This window comes from Mytilus galloprovincialis, chromosome 8 (genome assembly GCF_965363235.1).
Source record: "Mytilus galloprovincialis chromosome 8, xbMytGall1.hap1.1, whole genome shotgun sequence".
Taxonomy (NCBI): domain Eukaryota; kingdom Metazoa; phylum Mollusca; class Bivalvia; order Mytilida; family Mytilidae; genus Mytilus; species Mytilus galloprovincialis.
In genome coordinates, this window is record NC_134845.1 from 42,856,606 (window position 1) to 42,875,430 (window position 18,825).

General features: G+C 31.2%; 1 protein-coding gene across 1 annotated transcript; it reads right to left on the reverse strand.

The window, feature by feature from the left end:
• Positions 1-1,172: 1,172 nt before the first annotated feature.
• On the reverse strand, positions 1,173-6,696 carry LOC143041990 (uncharacterized). Its single transcript, XM_076214184.1, has 7 exons — positions 6,124-6,696; positions 5,760-5,921; positions 5,242-5,405; positions 4,193-4,303; positions 3,041-3,173; positions 2,463-2,660; positions 1,173-1,461 (listed from the first exon to the last, which is right to left on the reverse strand). The coding sequence occupies exons 1-7, from the start codon at positions 6,659-6,661 to the stop codon at positions 1,211-1,213; spliced, it is 1,557 nt and encodes a 518-aa protein (XP_076070299.1). The 5' UTR covers positions 6,662-6,696; the 3' UTR covers positions 1,173-1,210.
• Between the last annotated feature and the right edge of the window lie 12,129 nt (positions 6,697-18,825).

Sequence of the window (18,825 nt, forward strand, 5' to 3'; positions counted from 1 at the left end):
AAAACAAATATATTACCGAGGAAACAGACAATAACATGTAAACAAATACAGAAGACGAAACAATTAATCCGGAATCACACTACAATACGGGGTTTATTCATTTACTTCTTGGTTACACAAGAAGCATATTTCATGTTGGTCGTTATATTCGTAAATTCGCTGATCATGCGTGTCATGAGTAGGGAAAATAACACTGTAATTTCGACACATGAAAAGATATCTGTATTAATATCTGAGAGAGAACTTCAGTAAACATAAGGTGTCTGTAAACTTCTAAAGATGACTTTAATTTACCATGCATGAACAACGATTGGTTCACAATGTTCTTTATTTTGCCCTTTTAATTTTTTTTTATTCGAGCGTCACGGATGAGTCTTTTGTGGACAAAACATGCGTCTGGCGCCAATGCAAATTTCAATACTGGTATCTATGAGGAGTTAATTCAGTTGTAGACCTACGGTAAATTAAATATAAATTCTTGCATTTAGCTATGTATTTATTTGTTCTTTATCATGGCTAACTTAAGCTTAATTGCAAATTCAATTCATTCATCTGGTTTTGATTTGTCTTTACTAAATTATTTATTGTTTTCGTGTCTATTTTTCCGTACTCATAATTTTTTGTAAGTTTGTATTTTGATGGAATATGGACTACTTTTTCGAATGTAGATTTAAACCCCAAAAGGACTTTCCACATTTGATAGTTAAACCTATACTTAAGAATGGTGTCTGTCTGTGTGTTCCGAAATCTTGTAATCAGTTATAACTGTTGAAGAGGGAAATGTAAATGTTACCTGCATCAAGTCAGGAATATGACAGTTGTTCCATTTGTTTGATGTGTTTGAGCTTTTGCTTTTGTCATTTGAAAAGGGACTTTCCGTTTTAAATTTCATTGCAGTGAGGTATTTTTAATAAAATAATTTTTATATTCTATTTTGATAAATGCCACCTTATTTACAAATAGCCATCAATATTTGGCAAAGGTTGATTCATAAATTCTTCTGAAAGTATACTAGTTGTAATGATTAAAGAAGTTTTAACATCATTTTTGAACGGGTAAAAAACCTTACGAAATCAGCTGTCTCCGAAAGACATTTCATTGATATTACTATTCATATTTCCATGGTTATTTTTGAATCTTGTCAGAATGGAGAACTAAAGAAGAAATCAAACTGATATGATCTAGCGTTTATTTCATTAATAATTTAATATCAAGGCATCATTGTTTCACAGATAAATGGGTGCTTCTCTGTACAGGACACGTCTCCCCATTTATAATTATCTGCAGGATATTCCATCAGAAGACAGTCTTGGATATTTCCAACATTGTTAGGTTGACCTTGATGGAAGTTGGTATAATTAACAATTTCCGGATATCCGGTATTTATCCATTTGAAATTACTTTCAGAATCCACATCGTTTCCATTTAGGTAAAACCCATTCTGGCCAGCAATAGTCAATTCTAAAAACAAATCTCTAAATATTTTATACTTGATAGATGTTTAACATTTGTTTTGGAAGAAAATCAATACAATGTTAGTTAAATTCTTTGTAATGACATCTGATATAAATATACATAGTGTTGTTATTTTTAGGCATATTGTATTATCCTAAAAATACAATGATATTATGTAATTTAGGATCATTACAACTTTTCAACTAAGGTACAATTATCCCTATTACAATAATATGAATATAATATAAAGCGCGAGGTTTGGCTAGCATCTAAACCAGGTTCAACCCACCATTTTTTTCTTAATGTGTCCTCCACCAAATCTAGAAAAGGCAGTTGTTATCTTATAGTTCGTTTCTATGTATGTTGCATTGTCCCTTGTTTTTTTGTTGCACTTCAGTGTTTCTGTTGTTTCGCTGTTTTCCTCTTATAGTTGATGTATTTCCCTCGGTTTTAGTTTGTACCCCATATTTGTTTTCACACAATTAATTTATGAATTTTGAACAGCGGTATACTACGACTTTATCATAGGAAACATTTGAAATATCGTAGAAACGTCGACTGCGCACCATTGACTCCGATTATGGAATAAACGACAAACGTCATATTATGAAAAAAATGCTTTATGTCATATTGCATTAGAAAATTGTCATCGTTAACTTTTGATTTGACAGTTGCAAATATTCGTTTACTGTACATGCTACGGTGTCCTATTTAATAACATATATGAAAGTTACTAATTTACACCATCCTGATATCGTACGGACAAAATGCGATTCTTACATAATTTTCTTAAAAGGATTGTGAAATAACAAGCATTTTTTGTAAACTACATCATTCACTTTTTGTATCCGTGCTGAATCTTTCAAAGACTCCGTCGAAAACACTTATTTTGATACAGATAGTCTTTTAAGTTTCCAAATGCAAATGTTAACTTAATTGGAAAAAACAAATAGACGAAAAAGTTAATTCGTGAAATTTTTGCTCGAGCTTTCATACGTTGTACGTACCCAAGTTAGAGTTGATAAAATTTACGAGGAATAATTGTTCTGAAGCACTTTGTATGGCAGCCAGACTTGAACGGGGATTTTCCTTCCTACATGTTACCTGTGCATCGTACCAGGTAGCAGGTGTTTTATGGAAGGTATAATATGTTGTTTCATTACCCACTCTGCGTAACAAAGAATCTGCAGGAACAGCTGGAAGACCTGAAATGATGCAGTAAACAAAAAGAAATCACCAACGTTACCACACTTTTATTCTATTATACCAGACTTAAGACTCGTCAGTGGCACAAAGAACAAAAAAGACCAACAATAAAGTAACAGAAAGTGACATAAATTTCCATTAGTGTAGTTTATCTATTTCGTGTTAATGTAGTTACTAGTAATGTAGTTAAGCGCCTTTTTTTTAAGAAATTATTCTCATTTAATGTCAAATTAATGATAACATGTTCATTTGAACTGAACTTTAGTGGATAGTTGTCTCATTGGCAATCATACAGTATCTATTTATTCTATATATATTATACAACAAATTAATAAGAACAGATTAATCTATGTTAAATCTATGTTAAATTAGTACTCACTGTTACAGGTGGTATTATAGATGTAAAAATCATCTATTGCGATATTACCATCATCATTATGATAAATATAGGTATAATGGGAATTGATATAATGGTGTACTTTATATGCATGGTACGAGCCCTCGAATGTTATCTGTAGAGCAAAGACAAAAACATAATAAAATATACAAAGTATACCTAGTATAATAAACTTGATATTCGTTAAATTTATACATTCGCAAACTTTAAGACGTTTACTAAAAAGTCGCACGACAAAAGAGTAATAAAAACACCTGTGAAATTAGTTGTATATTCTACTCATGCTATATTACTCATGGCAAAAAGTTCATATTTAGATAAATGATTATGTACCCTTGAGTTGATCCAATGCTAAACATATGGAAATTTTAAGGAAAATCCACAGCCTTTCCTCTTGCACTCTCATATTTGTCAATTCGATGCTTGATAGATAGATGGTTATTGCATGCAGTGATAGCAATGATTTCCTTAAAATAAGTTTATTAATTAATATACTTGTTAAAACAAATATAAATATGGATCAATTCAAGTACACCTTTAGGGTGTGCTCGACTCTAGTGACTCATCACGATGTGTTTTGGGATTTGAAGGTTGTTTATAACTTTTTGTATTAAAGTCTGTGGATTTTCTACAAAAATCTTGGTTTTATTTTCACAAAAGTCTCTTTTTCTACTAAATGCAATTCAATTATAAATGACCATGCTTTCCACGTGTTTCCCCTTGGTATATGTACAACATGGTCCTTCTCTATTAATCATTATCTTTGCTGTTTTGATATTATTACAGTTTGAACATTTCGTAATTGGCAGGCCACAGAAGAGGTCATAAACCTAATATTTATGACTATATGGTGATAAAGGGTTCTAACCTGAAGATAAATATTATACTTTACAAACTATGTATATTTTGATATACGAATGATCATCTTGTTTTCATAGTTCGAACAAAACGAATTATATGAGAAAATAGGGGAAAGAATGTCGATCTCGTTTTCATGCCCTAAGATCGATATCAAACTTTTTGAACTATATTAAGTCCATATAATTGAATAACACATACTAACAATGAAAACGATTCAAGTTATCAAGATAATAAAACGTACGATTTAGCTATTAAAATTTGACATTGGCTTACCTGAAAAGAAGATTTCGTATATTCAGGTCCAATATCAATTTGGGCAAAATGCCAATAGGGATCAACATTTCCAGTACGTGTGTATATTGGATAACCTCTTCCTCCATTTACCTAAAATTTCAAAAGGCACTTATTTGAATTTATCTTCAACAAGAATGTGTCCATAGTACACGGATGCCCCACTCGCACAATCATTTTCTATGTTCAGTGGACCGTGAAAATTGGGGTCAAACCTTTAATTTGGAATTACAATTAGAAAAATCATATTATAGGGAACATGTGTACTAAGTTTCAAGTTGATGTAACTTTAAATTCATCAAAAACTACCTTGACCAAAAACTTTAACCTGAACTTCGCACTATCAATTTCTATGTTCAGTGGACCACAAAATTGGGGTCAAAACTATGATTTGGCATTAAAATTAGAAAGATCATATCATGGGGAACATGTGTACTAAGTGTCAAGTTGATTGGACTTCAACTTCTTCAAAAACTACCTTGACCAAAAACTTTAACCTGAAGCGAACGGACGCACAGACGGACGCACAGACAGACGGACGAACGAACGAACGGAGGCACAGACCAGAAAACATAATGCCCCTATACTATCGTAGGTGGGGCATAAAAACAAAAATGAACAATGACAGGTCAGGCTTTTAAACGTTAACATCAGATTTTTGTTGTACTTATATTTCCGATTTTGCATGTTCAATGATAGCGGGAACAATAACGACATTTGACCCTTAATGCAGATAGTGTGCCCTAATTAACTTCCGGTAAACCTGTCAATCCAAAACAATGAACACAATACAGGAAACAAAGATTACTGCAAACTAGATTGAATTAAACAGCAATGATTTTAAATATGTGAATTTGAAAGTATGATCTTATAACCTAAAACTTAAATGATTTTGGCATTTTATTGTTTAAGTATGAGGATTTTTCTGAGTAACAACTGAGTAAAATGGTGATGTTTAAAGTAACTCTTTGGTTAAAAAATGACAAATAAGCTCGTAAAAGGTATCAGGATAGCTTAACAAATTAATGTACCTTTGCATATACATTAAGAGTATCAACATCTTTTCCAAACATAGTATACCAGAAACGAAGACAATAGTTTGATGCTGGTTTGAATGTTGGCGAAGTTAATCGACTTATAGTTTTACCAGCACTGGACTTAGGAGTGTTGATGGTCTTCAATGCCATATAATAACCTGTCAATATAAACTCTTCATTAATATTTTGAATGCATTTTTTACTTGATGGTAGGATTAATGTTTAAGGTCTAGTTGTAAATATTACATACATTCATGTTTATGCTAGATCGAATTTACTGTTAACGTGCTAGTTCTCAGTGAAATATATATGTCTCGAAGAAATGCTAAGTCCTCAAAGGAATTGACTTGACATGACGCCTTGTAAAATACTAATACAAGTATATATATATTTTTTTATCTTTGCGCTTTTATTTTTTCAATAATACCATATTTGATTTAGCTTAAACGCTTGCTTTCTTCCAGAGTAGTTCGAAAATTTTATATTATATCAATAAATAAAACGATACGAACCGTATCCATTCCCATATGAGTGATCCGTCTTTGGTCCTGATTGTGTCGAAATTGATGACGACTGTCGAGTCCAATCAGTGTTGTCGTCACGGTCTTGTGTAAATCTACAGAGGTCAGTCTGCTGGAAACTGCAGTAAAACGTTGTGAAATCCGCCACAGGGGCTGAAACAAAACAAATCTCGATATATTGGTGGCATGTATAAAAGCAATGATGGTTGGTGTTTGAGTTGTGATTAATAATGTGAATAATTAATTTTTGTTTTTACTCTTTTGTTTGTTTATAGAACATTAACGACACATCTTCGTTAATAAAAACATTTTCTTGAAAATAGGTAACTAATTGATTCGAAAACATTTCACTAACCTTTTTGAGAAGTGTGCGTCCCACCCATAGAAACTTGACATGTTGCCAATTCGCCGGTTGTATTTTTCAGCTTTTCTCGCAAGCCTTTAATTTCTGTTGATGCAGTCTGCAATATTCTAGTCACTTCTTCATTAGTTCTGTTCAAAATGTCTTCCTTTGTATGTAGTTTATCTAAGATGTCTAGATATTTCTGATTCTCGCCATCTGGCTGTCCTTGATAGGAATTTGTCTTTGGCGAAACGTTATTCAACTGGTTTTTGAAATCTGTCATAGATTTGTGTAGTTTGTCAACACGAGTTTGAAGATTGTTTAGGTCAACGGATGCCTTCGTTACGTCATTACATGTACATGCCCCACTAAGATCTCGAACATTAGGTTCTGGTTGTGCGTTTCCCCCATGGCAACTTTCTACATTTCCTAGCTGGACATTGTAGATACATTTGCCGTTATAAAAACTACATCCTGGAGTAAATTGTTGTCCATAAGATTCACTAAGAATACAAATAACAAATGCCCAAATTCGATATGGAATCATCATGTTGATTGTCTATGACACGTTTGCCCCTACTAACATTTGTATGTCTCTTTATCTAATCTAGATAAGGCTGGTGTGAGACACTTTATTTATATTTCAACAAAATCATAGACCACAACAATCAATACGTCCTAGATGATATAATGTTTTTTTTATTGTTTCAATACTAGTATATCGCTACTCCTTTTTTTTTTTTTTAAATCATTTGATATTTTGGCAAAACGATTCAGAACAGTTAATAAATGAGAGATCTTTGTCACGGACATTGAAACAAAAACATTTAAGTAAATCAAAGACGTTTGAACAAATTGATATTTTGAATGCACTAGTTTTGGCACTCGTGTTACGAGGATAAACATGTACCAACCAAACCGGTATTCGTATTATTTCTGAAAGTATCCCCAATGCACAATCTGTTTTTTCTCTTAATATACTGCATTAGATTATAAGATTGAGTTCAACTATCAACTATACTACAACAACAAAAGAAACTTTTTTGAAATGACAATTAGTTTAAAAAGATCGGCGCAATTTGTGAATAGAATACGAAATATTTATATTTTATCTGGGAAGACGTTTTATCTTTTTTTGTAATTCATTTTATGTTTTGTAGTGTATGTATGTACTATTACTGGCAATTCATGCGTCTTAAGCTGACGATACTGAGCACTCTTATGGTTCATCAAAAGAAAGATATTATGAGCGCAGCAAATTCAGTATGTTGCGTAAATAGACAAGGCTTTAAGCTTACTTTCTTGTTACAATTAAAACTACTAGTAAGTTGAATTTCTAAAACTACTACAACACAAACGAAGTGATTTTGTCTAACATGTAATCATATTTTTTCTTGTATGTAATTATACTGTACAACATAAGCAAACTAAACCAAAAAACAATAGTTTAGTATCATGGTCAATATAAATATACATGTATCTATAAACTACAAAGATAGAAAAAGTAAAAGAACAAAAATACCAAACTCCGAGGAAAATTCTAAACAGAAAGTCCCTAAGCAGTACCATGTCCATGTAGTTTTTGTGGATTCAATTCATTTATTTTCATTGAACACAGTTACATCATTTGTGACAAAATAATGCATGTGTGACATCGCTCAGTAAATGCGGTTTTCTGGTATAAAATTAATTTATATATATACATTGTTTAAAAACACGCAACATGCAAAGTTTAGAAAGGCTTCCAATGTTCTTTTTCCAATGTCAAGTCTGCACTCTTGAGCAGCTTGTTTCACTTGGTAATGGCAGATAGTTAACACTAACAAATTGTCACAACAGCTGAATATGTATAGTTCATCCAGTCAGCATGTTATCTGAATGTTTTTTTAACTTCACTTTTTTGCGATTTTCGTGTTCCTTTTCAATGTTATCTGTTGTTTCTACCACATTTCTATTAGCTCCCTCTTTAAAGTCTAACAAATTGAAATGTAATTTTGACATATACATGCTAACTTGAAAAAGATTCCCCTTAGATGCCTGGGCTACTGGTGAGATACGTCTCTTGTAAGGCTGTTCTTGACATCCAAACATGCAGGTTGCTATAACAACAATGATGATAACCGATAGAATACCAAAAATAACAAGTCCAAGTAAGGACGTTCTTTCCTCTAAACTAAATTCTTCTGTTGAATTACTCATAATCTGGAAAATTATTAAAAAAGAAAGTGAATAACAAATTGAAGAAGGATTTACAGGAACGTATTGTATTTTAGATAAGAGGTAATCAAGGGTCGTATTCGCTCACCTGCCAGGAATGTCAACCCTTTTCACATATTTTGCTTTTCGTACGAAAATAAAATGCTTATTTTTATAAGTTTATATCGAATGTTCATTTTTAATTAATAGCAATTATAATGAACAGTAAATTGACAGTTTCGCTTTCGTATTCATATGTAAAGATTGTATTTATACAAAAAAATAAAGAGGTGCGGTTGTATTGCCGTTATAGCAAGACCAAATGGTAAGGGTGTAAACAGCTGCAGATCAACGTTTGAACTCAAATCATTTCAAAAAGTATAATTATAAGGAGATCTGCTATTTTCAGTTGCTACCTGTCTAATATAGATTTCACGATGATACATTGTTATGCTTAATTGATCAAACATCGTCATTTGTGGGTAATAACACATAATTGGAGTAAATTGGTAATGGTGTCATAAATGACATTAAAATCAATTCAATCTGTATTGCAGATCAATTAACATTTTGCCGTTCCTATTTATGTTTGATAATTTTTTGAAATAAGATAAGCAAATGAATAAAATTGATTTGAAATCATGATTTAATACAATATCTCTTATACCGTTCAAACTATGGTTTCAATTGTTCTAATAATGTCCTTATTTCTATATTGATGTTCAATTGGAAATGTTTACCGTTTCTTCTTATCGTGTTTTTAAGCAAATCAGAATTTCAGGCTAATAAGTACTGTATCAAAGAGGATATGTTTATGTAAAAAAGTATTACTAAAAATTCGAAATCTAATGCGAATTCAAAAGGAAAAGTCCATCAAAACTGACGACAAAACTTAACGCTATCACTCAACTGAAAAGTGAAAAGCAACTGCCATATACCTGAATTTCCCGAAATAATGGTAGGTTAGACCTGATTTAAAAGCTAGCTTAACCTCCCACCTGTAAGACAGTTGTTTATAGTCCGTTGTATTGACAAAATTGTCAAATATATTATTAAGTTTATGAAGCGGGGGTGAACACATTAATTTAGCACATGGATATTTGGGCGGTTGCGCTAAAAATATTTAAAAAAGAACTGTTTAATTTTATGTTTTCAATATGTATTAATTCTGGTTTGCATGTTCTTATCCTTATGGTTTAGAAATTGTTATGTTTACCACACATTATCAATACGCAGTTAGTTTTACACTACTCGCATTACTGAACATGTTCATAAATAAAACCATCATATATATAACGGTTCTAAAGCAGGTAAACTTTATACTTAAACATCACAACTCATTCTTTTTAGCGTAAATATTTTGTCGAAATATGTCTACACTGAAATATTGACTTATATTGTATTAACACAGATGTAGTAATAATGATGAAACAAAAGATGCCATATTTATGATAATTGTGTATTGATTGACGTTATGGATGTTTTTATTCTTTAACATTACATATACAATACAATTAGAGAATACTTAGACTTACGGTTTAAATCAAACATTCCTGATTGTAACTCAAAATAGGCATCGCCAGAACTAAAAATTATGAAAAATACACAACGAATGAAATATCAATTATAAAATATTTATAACGCGATTGATTTTCTATACTATACTTGTATTAAGTTACATAAAATTCGCTAAAGGAGAAATTTAACATTACCCCTCAATCATTGGTACGCCAGTAACACAATCGATTCAAGCAATATGTTGATCGTCCTCATCTTGTTTGTAAGTAAGAAACACACAAATAGAAAATTCCAATAACAAAACTGTTAGTAAATTGTATGTACTTCAAATGGGTTAGTAGTTACTAAATAACAATTATTCCCGTTTTGTAGACGAAAAGCGCGTCTGGCGTATCAAAATTATAAGCCTGGTACCTTTAATAACTATTTACACCACTGTGTCGATGCCACTGCTAGTGGACGTTTCGACCCCGAGGGTATCACCAGCCCAGTAGTCAGCACGTCGGTGTTCGCATGAATATTAATTATACGGTCATTATTTTATAAATTGATTGAAAAAGTAAGAATTATTCGAAATACTAAGAATTATTTTATCCCAGGCATAGATTACCTTTACCGTAATTACAATGAGTAGCAAAAGTCTTCTTATGTTCAACGTTTTTCCCTAGGTTTGTGCTTGTATTTTTCGGGTAACTGATCGTCTATATGTCTTTCAAACACCCCAATGAATTTTAAAACATTATAACTGATCATTTGAATGCTGATCCTATTTAAAAAAACAAAAAACTATATATGGTCTATATTGTACATTTTAAAGTCTTAATTAAGGTAAAGGACATTCTTATTTCTTAACCTTTGGACTCAGTCCAACGTAGTGACCTTGAAAATACTAAATGAATACCACAGTAAAATTTTGAAATGACATCTTCTTTTATTGCTGTTAAATATTTCTCACTATTTCCATTTATTAATCTTATCGTATTGCTCACTCTTTAGTTTTTTGTGTTTTGTTTTGTGTACTTTTGTTTGTGGTTTGATCTTTTCTTTTTAGCCATGACGTTGGCAGTTTATTTTTTAACTTATGAGCTTACAAATCAGACTATCCGACCAGATGAACTATCATTAAAAGTTACCGTATCTATGACACTGCAAGCATAGATTGGATATTGATTTTAATCATTGTTAAATCAATTACTATAGTGGTTATCATTTAGTTAATATACATTCCTTAAAGATCTTAACAATAGCCAAATGTACATTGTTTTATCAGTGAACTAAATCATACTTGTACACCTGTTATAATAGATACGAAGTGTTATTCCAAACTCTGTTTATAAATACGTTTTTGTAAATGCTAATTTAGACTTTTGATAATTGACGACAAATACAAACCAATGCCATAAATATTATTTTGGTTTATATTTGGAACTTATCACACAAATATGCAATTAACCGTATATATCAAAGATATTCGTATCTATATTTGTGGCTTATTCCCTAAAGTTGATCAACTACATATGATCAAGTGATATACGCAGATAATATTGCTATTTTAATCTTAAAAAGTTAGATGTCTTCAATTTAAAATTACAGATGCATTACGTTATTCGTTTTTTTAATAGATTTAAACAGTTCAACTACCAACTCAAACGAGCAGGAAAAAACCCCAACAAAATCAACACAAAACTTTCTAGTTTTATAGAAAGTAATGATTTGTTTTACACGTTAATGTTGCAATAATTACAATTAACACTTTTATATTGTTGTAAATGTTTAGCATATCACCTATACAACATATTTTATAATTGGCATATGTATCGGTAGGTATTATTGTTGCCTTTCCGAAGGATGTATATTCTAGTATTGCAAATTATGAATACAAACGAACTTTAAAAAAATATATATATTAAGATCTTACAAATCTTTTATTTTTGGATATTTTATCTGTACAAATGTACATAGTTATCAAAGGTAAAAAGTAAAATCACAAAAATACTGAACTTAGAGGAAGATCAATTCGGAAAGTCCATAATCACATGGCAAAATCAAATAACAAAACGCATCAAAAACGAATGGACAAGAACTGTCATATTCCTGACTTGGTACAGGCATTTTCAAATGTAGAAAATGGTGGATTAAACCTGGTTCTATAGCGCTAACCCTCTCACTTTAATGACAGTCTCATCAATTTCCGATATTTTTACATTGATGCGTTAAATAAACAGACACAATAAATAAAATAGTCAAAATATGGGTACATCAGTCATCATCGTTTAACAATTTTAAAAGGAACAATTTAACAGAACACAAAAACATCTACTATCTACGAACACATTTATTGATTTGAGTGTCTGACGTCAGAAAATTTTATACGTCACATAAATTTGTCGTTCAATGTGCGTACAAACAATTTTAAAATTTTCATGGAAATGTTAGCATACAGGGTTAAAAAATCAAAAGTATGTTAGAATAAATTTAAGAAATAGACCGAGATTTAAACTAGTCCAAAAGTTATATATAGAATTTATAAGAATCCAAAAATAGTTAATTCCACTACGCGATTGAATGATTTTGACGTTTGTGGTTCAACGTATATTGTAATTCATAATAGAAATATATCATAATGACATATAATAGAACAATATCATATTGACGGGATCTTTTAAAGTACAGAGTCACGTTATAAGAACAAAAGAAATACAAAAAGTCGCAAATACAAAACAAACCACAAAAAAATGAAAGCCAATACAAACACATTGACGAGATGTATAAGTACCGAGCCACGTGAAACGGATATCACATGAAACCATTCAACAGTAAAAGTAATATTAATAATAGAACAAAGACAAATGAAAGAACTATAAAACACGTTGTTAAGATGATAAACAACATCAGTACGCAGAATCTATACATCAAGACCATCGTGTATTATTTGAGAAGTTGATACGGAATATTTATCAACAAGGTCTTGGTACCTTCCGATGAACTTTTTTAGAAAAAGAACGAGACGTTCTTTGACATACCCCTGTTTCATCAACTTTCTACACAGACACTGATGACGTTTTACAAAGTCTGAGTAGGAGCTGCAAGCTCTTGAATATCGAATAAGTTGGGAAATATATATCCCATATGCTGGTGAAGTTGGTATATTGCTACTAAGGTGGGGGAAATTTATAATTTCAAAATTAAAATCGTCTCGTTTGTCATAGATTCTGGTACTGAGATGACTGTGTAAGTCAAATTCGAGATACAAGTCTAAAAATGAGGCGGAGGAAGCCGTGTCTGTTGTTTCTTTAATCTCTAGTTCTGGGGGATATATTAATGGAACCCAATCAGAAAAGTTCGGATTGTTTATGGAAAGAACATCATCAATATATCTGAAAGTGAAATTAAATAATCTGGCTTCTTTGATTCTCTTGTTTTTTACAAGTGTCTGGAGGAACTCCGATTCATATGAAAATAAGAAGAGGTCGGCAAGAAGAGGCGCACAGTTTGTTCCCATAGGAATGCCGACAATTTGTTGGAAAAGTCTACCTCCAAACTCAACAAATATGTTGTCGATAAGAAACTCCAGCATACTGACCACTTGTTCTTCTGTGTAGCATATTTTACCTTTTTGTTTGTCACTATTTACGAAATATGCCTTATGAAATCCCAAAGTAATAAATTTATAGCGTATGCTACCATTTTAAATGATCCTTTTTGACATCCACTAAATCTTTTTGGTGATGTCCAACGCAAATCGAAGTAAAGTTATATCGTCTTCTCTTTTGACCAATAAATGTTAGGAATATTTTCATTTAAAGATTCCCTTTTTCAAAAGTTATTGAGAATTCAAAAATGACATATTAGCCATAAATGAAACACAATTAGTAAAAAGTTTTCCGGCATTGAAAATTTCTGATTTATTTTTCTATATTTTTGATGATGTCTTTCGAAAATTTAAAATCCGTTTTTAAAAAAGAATAAAAGGGTTAGACTATAATGGCCAATTCAAAGTTAGGCTTTATGATAAAAAGATTAGGTACTGATCACCAACATGAGGACAAATATGTCTCTGATATGAGAAACTTGTTATGATAAAAACAAATTGTTTGTGGTGAATCCCACTGAACAAAAATAATTGTATATGTACTAACCTTGTCTTCGTGATCCTCTCATCTCAACCTAATAATTTAACATGAAATAGCTTTAAATTATCGTTAGGATACAAACATATAAACAAATCTATGCAGTGAAGATATTATACAATATAACTATGAAGTACCATAAATATATCTGACGTCAACCTCTTGAACTTTATATTATTGTGTTGGAGCCTGTAATCAAGTAGTTGTCATTGGTTCGGGTCTGTCATATATATTTTTCGTAAATAATATTGTATGAATAAGGCCGTTAGTTTTTCATTTAAATTTCGCTGTCGGAGCCTTTTAAACTGAACAATTTTCATGGGATTTTTTCATTATGAAAGTTGCACAGTGACCTATACATGTTTTTATCTCCGTCATTTGAACTGTAATGAAAAATTGTCAAATTTGCCAATATACCGCTTCTTTTTATATTTTGGGAAAACGTGAGAGAGAGAAAAACAAACTGGTAATACCGGAGGCCAAAACCTGGGGAAGATGCTTTGATAAAAAATATTATACTTTATTAAATTCCATTCGTCTTTCTTTCAACGTATCACGACCCTGTTGGTATTTATCAGAAACACAAGACAAATTCTGTTAGAATTATATGACCTGCTAGTCTTGTGACCTAATTTGTGCTTTTTTATGGTAGCAATACCTGTGATGGTGTTTCAAAATATTCTACGGGTTTATTAGGGATTTGGGATTACTATTTAAATATACTTGTACTTTTATATTCGTGATTAAGAAGTGTTTTGAAAGCGTTGAATATCCAATTGAACAGGTTTACATCAGACCTTGATAAACATTTAGAACCATGTGTTCTTATTTGCTCTCATGGAATATCAATAAGAGGGTCATTCACATCCATGGAAAATCGAATCAGCCCGATATCTTTCTTCAGTTCCCCTTTGATTTAAGGCAACCAAAAATAAGCATCTGCTGGTTATGGCTGAATTGGCAAATAACGAACAATAGTTTATCGATGTTCAAATCCAAATTTATAATTCGAATTAACACTAAGCAAAAATGTTCTATTTTAGGAATAAGCTACAATGGGTAAAATTACATATCAGCCGACTTTACTTGTATTAAAAGATGTAAGTTTGCGAAAAACGTCGCTCGCAAGTTTAGACACCGACATATCGTACAACAAGTTCGTAATGATGACAATAACATCTGTGTTGTATCTATTCTTGGTCCAGTGGTTCCTGTTCAGAACTCTGTTGGAATATTTTTGGTGTGAATATGACACTACTGTCAATGAAGTCTTTAAAGTGTGAACATGCTCGAGCACGAAACATGCAAACTTCATGTATGGAGCAGAGGGTATGTTACTACTATGAAATAGACGTTGTCGATTGCACGGTTGAAATCAACCTGTTTGTCCTAGGCTAAGATTCTAGTTTTTGAAGTAGTTCATACGAGTTAATATCGAGGAAAAGATCAAGATCTGACAAAAAAAATATGACAAAAATACTGAATTAAGACTGACAAAATCAAACGTCACTCAACGAAACGATTAGAATACAACCTGATATGATACTTGCCTCGTCCAGAAAATAGAGTGTTAAACCTGGTTTTATAGCTTGCTAAACCTCCAACTTGTATGTTGATTGTTTCGTTGTATTGACAAAATTAGGCGAGCAACCTAAACTGACATAATAGATTAACATGACAATGGTTTGGATCTAGCAGCCAAATTGTGTAGGCATACATCATAGTCATACAACACAACAACTGACAATAAACATATAATGCTGATATGTACTACATCACACAATTAAATAGACTTTTTATAATTTTGATATGCGTTTTAGTATGTTATAAGTAGAATATAAGAATTAGAGCCAAATCAATGAACATGAATTGTCCTTTAGAATATTACTTTAAGAGTTATCAAAGGTACCAGGATTATAATTTTGTACGCCAGACGCCCGTTTCGTCTACATAAGACTCATCAATGACACTCATATCAAAATATTTATAAAGCCAAACAAGCACAAAATTGAAGAGCATTGAGAATCCAAAATTCCAAAAAGTTGTGCCATATACATCTAAGGTCATCTATGCCTGGGATAAGAAAATCCTTAGTTTTTCGAAAAATTCAAAGTTTTGTAAACAGGAAATTTATAAAAATGACCACATTATTGATATTCATGCCAACACCGAACTGTTAAGTCGATTTTTGGTGATATTCATTTGACATTACTCTGTACTTATTTATACCATCATTGTGTTATTGTGATATGATAAATTTTTATATTCTTGTCCTTCATTTTTGCTTCGTCTATTTGCCTTTTTTGTGTTTCTTTATTACATATTTGTATGTTATTAAAGTAATTAAGATTATGACACAATGTTGACTGCTGTACCCCTATTTTTAGCATATTTACGTATTATGTCTGTTTGTTTTGTTCACACAGCGTTGTCAATATTATGGAATTTTATGAGACTGTCATACAAGTGAGAGGTTGAGCTAGCTATATAACCGGGTTTAATCCACCATTTTCTACATAATAAAATACCTGCATCAAATCAAGAATATGACAGTTGTTATCCATTTGTTAGGTGTGTTTGAGTTTTTGATTTAGCCATTCCATTACTTTTCTGTTTTGGTTTTTATAGACAGTTGTTATCTATTTGTTAGGTGTGTTTGAGTTTTTGATTTAGCCATTCCATTACTTTTCTGTTTTGGTTTTTATAGACAGTTGTTATCCATTTGTTAGGTGTGTTTGAGTTTTTGATTTAGCCATTCCATTACTTTTCTGTTTTGGTTTTTCCTAGGAGTTCTGTATTTTTGTTATTTAATTTTTTTGTGTATATGATCATATAAAATAAAATTCTTAACTAAAATACATATTAAAACTTTTAATATCCTATTATCACAATTTATGAACACTGTTCATTACAATTGATTACCAGGAACAAACTTATTTTATTAATGCTCATGTTTTTCAAATTAAAACTTTTCTATATGAGCAGTTAATGTCTATTAAAGTTCCATCAGACATGTATTATCCTAATCATACCATATAAAATTCTGTATAATAAAAAGTAAAATTTTCACATTAATCTCCCGAAGCCAAGGAAAATGAATGTTTTATTCCACTGCTCAAGATGTGTATAATATATGAACTTCAAATATTATTTTGCATACTGGCATTTTTCTTATCAGCTTGTTTGTATTACTAAACACGACATACATATTGATAAAAAGTATGGATAAATATAAATTATTTAATTATTAGTCTTTTTACTTTAACGTCTGAAATAAATTTGAACATGATAATGATATTTGCTAAAGCTACTTAGAAAATAAGAAGTTCAAGGTTTTATGTAAATAAACTGTACGTAACGTCGCACAATTAAGTCATGACAGTTCAGAGGGGAATATGATACTCAGAGGTGAATATGAAGTTTTGTTTCACGTCACGTGTGAATATTTCAACCAATCAAATGTTGATTTCGCTATCAAAATCAACATGTAGTGGAATAAAATAAAATATTCAAATATTAAATCAAATCACTAAGTAAACATGATTTTGGTTGTTATCCACAGAGAATAAGAAAAAAATGGTGTTATATCTTGACGTGTTATTAAGTTTCAACTTTACAGAAGTTGCTTAAACATAGAAATTATTAACTCAAATATAAAACAATTGTATTAAAAACCTGTTTTCATTTCATATCTTTTGTTTATTATGTTAAAAGTACATCTTCAAGACCAATCAATTCTCTAAATTTAGAAATTATTGTTATGTTTTTTGCTACATTGTAATTCCTTAAATGTGACAGTTAGGCCAACTAAAATTAATTAGTAGATTTTCATCCAAATTTTTGAAAAACATGGGGCGGGTGGGAGGATTTTATTTTCTAAATTTTATTTCATATGAAACCCTTGTCACATGTTCTTCATACCGCGGGGTATATGCTATTGGAGAACAAGCTTGTATAATGTATATACATGTTGTATAAGGAATCTGACACTATTTTTTAAACTCTTAAATAAAAATCCCTGATTGGCAACCACTGTTATACATGTAATTGGCGCTTTAGAAACCTATTTATAGTATACATCAAAGGGAAGAGAAATGCTCTCTTCAGTTGGACTAGACCTACACCAAATTTATTTTGCTTTCTAAGCAAATTGGTTTGTAGTCCACATAAAATCAATAAAATGTATTGGTACAATTGTATGCAACACAAGTATTATGAGTACAAAATAAAATGTAAACTCAGTGTGGAAAGTAATTATGTGATGTAAAACATGAACTTAACCAAAAAGTAGTTGTTGTTTAATGACTAAATTGAGGGTATTGGGACAGTTACAGAGGGTGTTTGCTGTTTGTCAACAAAAACAACAGCCATGGGTTAATATAAGGGAATTAAAATGCGTGTTTGTCCACTTTTTTTTTCTCAATATACGGTCATAAATCAAACAAATTCGTGCTTGTGTCAATTTCTTTAATCCAGTCATGTTTTTTGTACCAATTTGTTCTACGATTCTTGCGCTTTGGATATCATTCACAGTCAAAATTTCCTGACACAAAGTCATCATATAAATAAAGAAAAAACACAGTTTTCGATTCACTTGTGACTACCGCAATTTGCGTTAAATGACAAGGCGTTTTACTCATTACTCGAATATTTCATGCCCTTCTTGTTATCAATCTCTATTCTCGGTAGATGTTGTCATCATAGAGCAGCAGAATATGTCGACTCAATCATATCGTTATTAGATTACTCGGAGAAATACAAAAACGAAATTTGAAACAGGAAGTGTTAAATGAAACGAAATTATCGATGGTTCCCGGTAACGGACATGATAAAATCCGGAAATCATATTTTTGTTAAATAAAAAAGATCG

What these genes read in the sequence shown, in the direction of transcription:
- LOC143041990 (XM_076214184.1), bottom strand. Translation starts at nt 6,661, where the DNA reads ATGATGATTCCATATCGAATTTGGGCATTTGTTATTTGTATTCTTAGT. An exon ending in CTCTTAATGTATATGCAAAG is followed by an intron (nt 4,304 to 5,241) that starts GTACATTAATTT and finishes TTGAAATTTTAG; the next exon opens with GTAAATGGAGGAAGAGGTTA. An exon ending in TTTTATCAACTCTAACTTGG is followed by an intron (nt 1,462 to 2,462) that starts GTACGTACAACG and finishes ATTTGTTTTTAG; the next exon opens with AATTGACTATTGCTGGCCAG.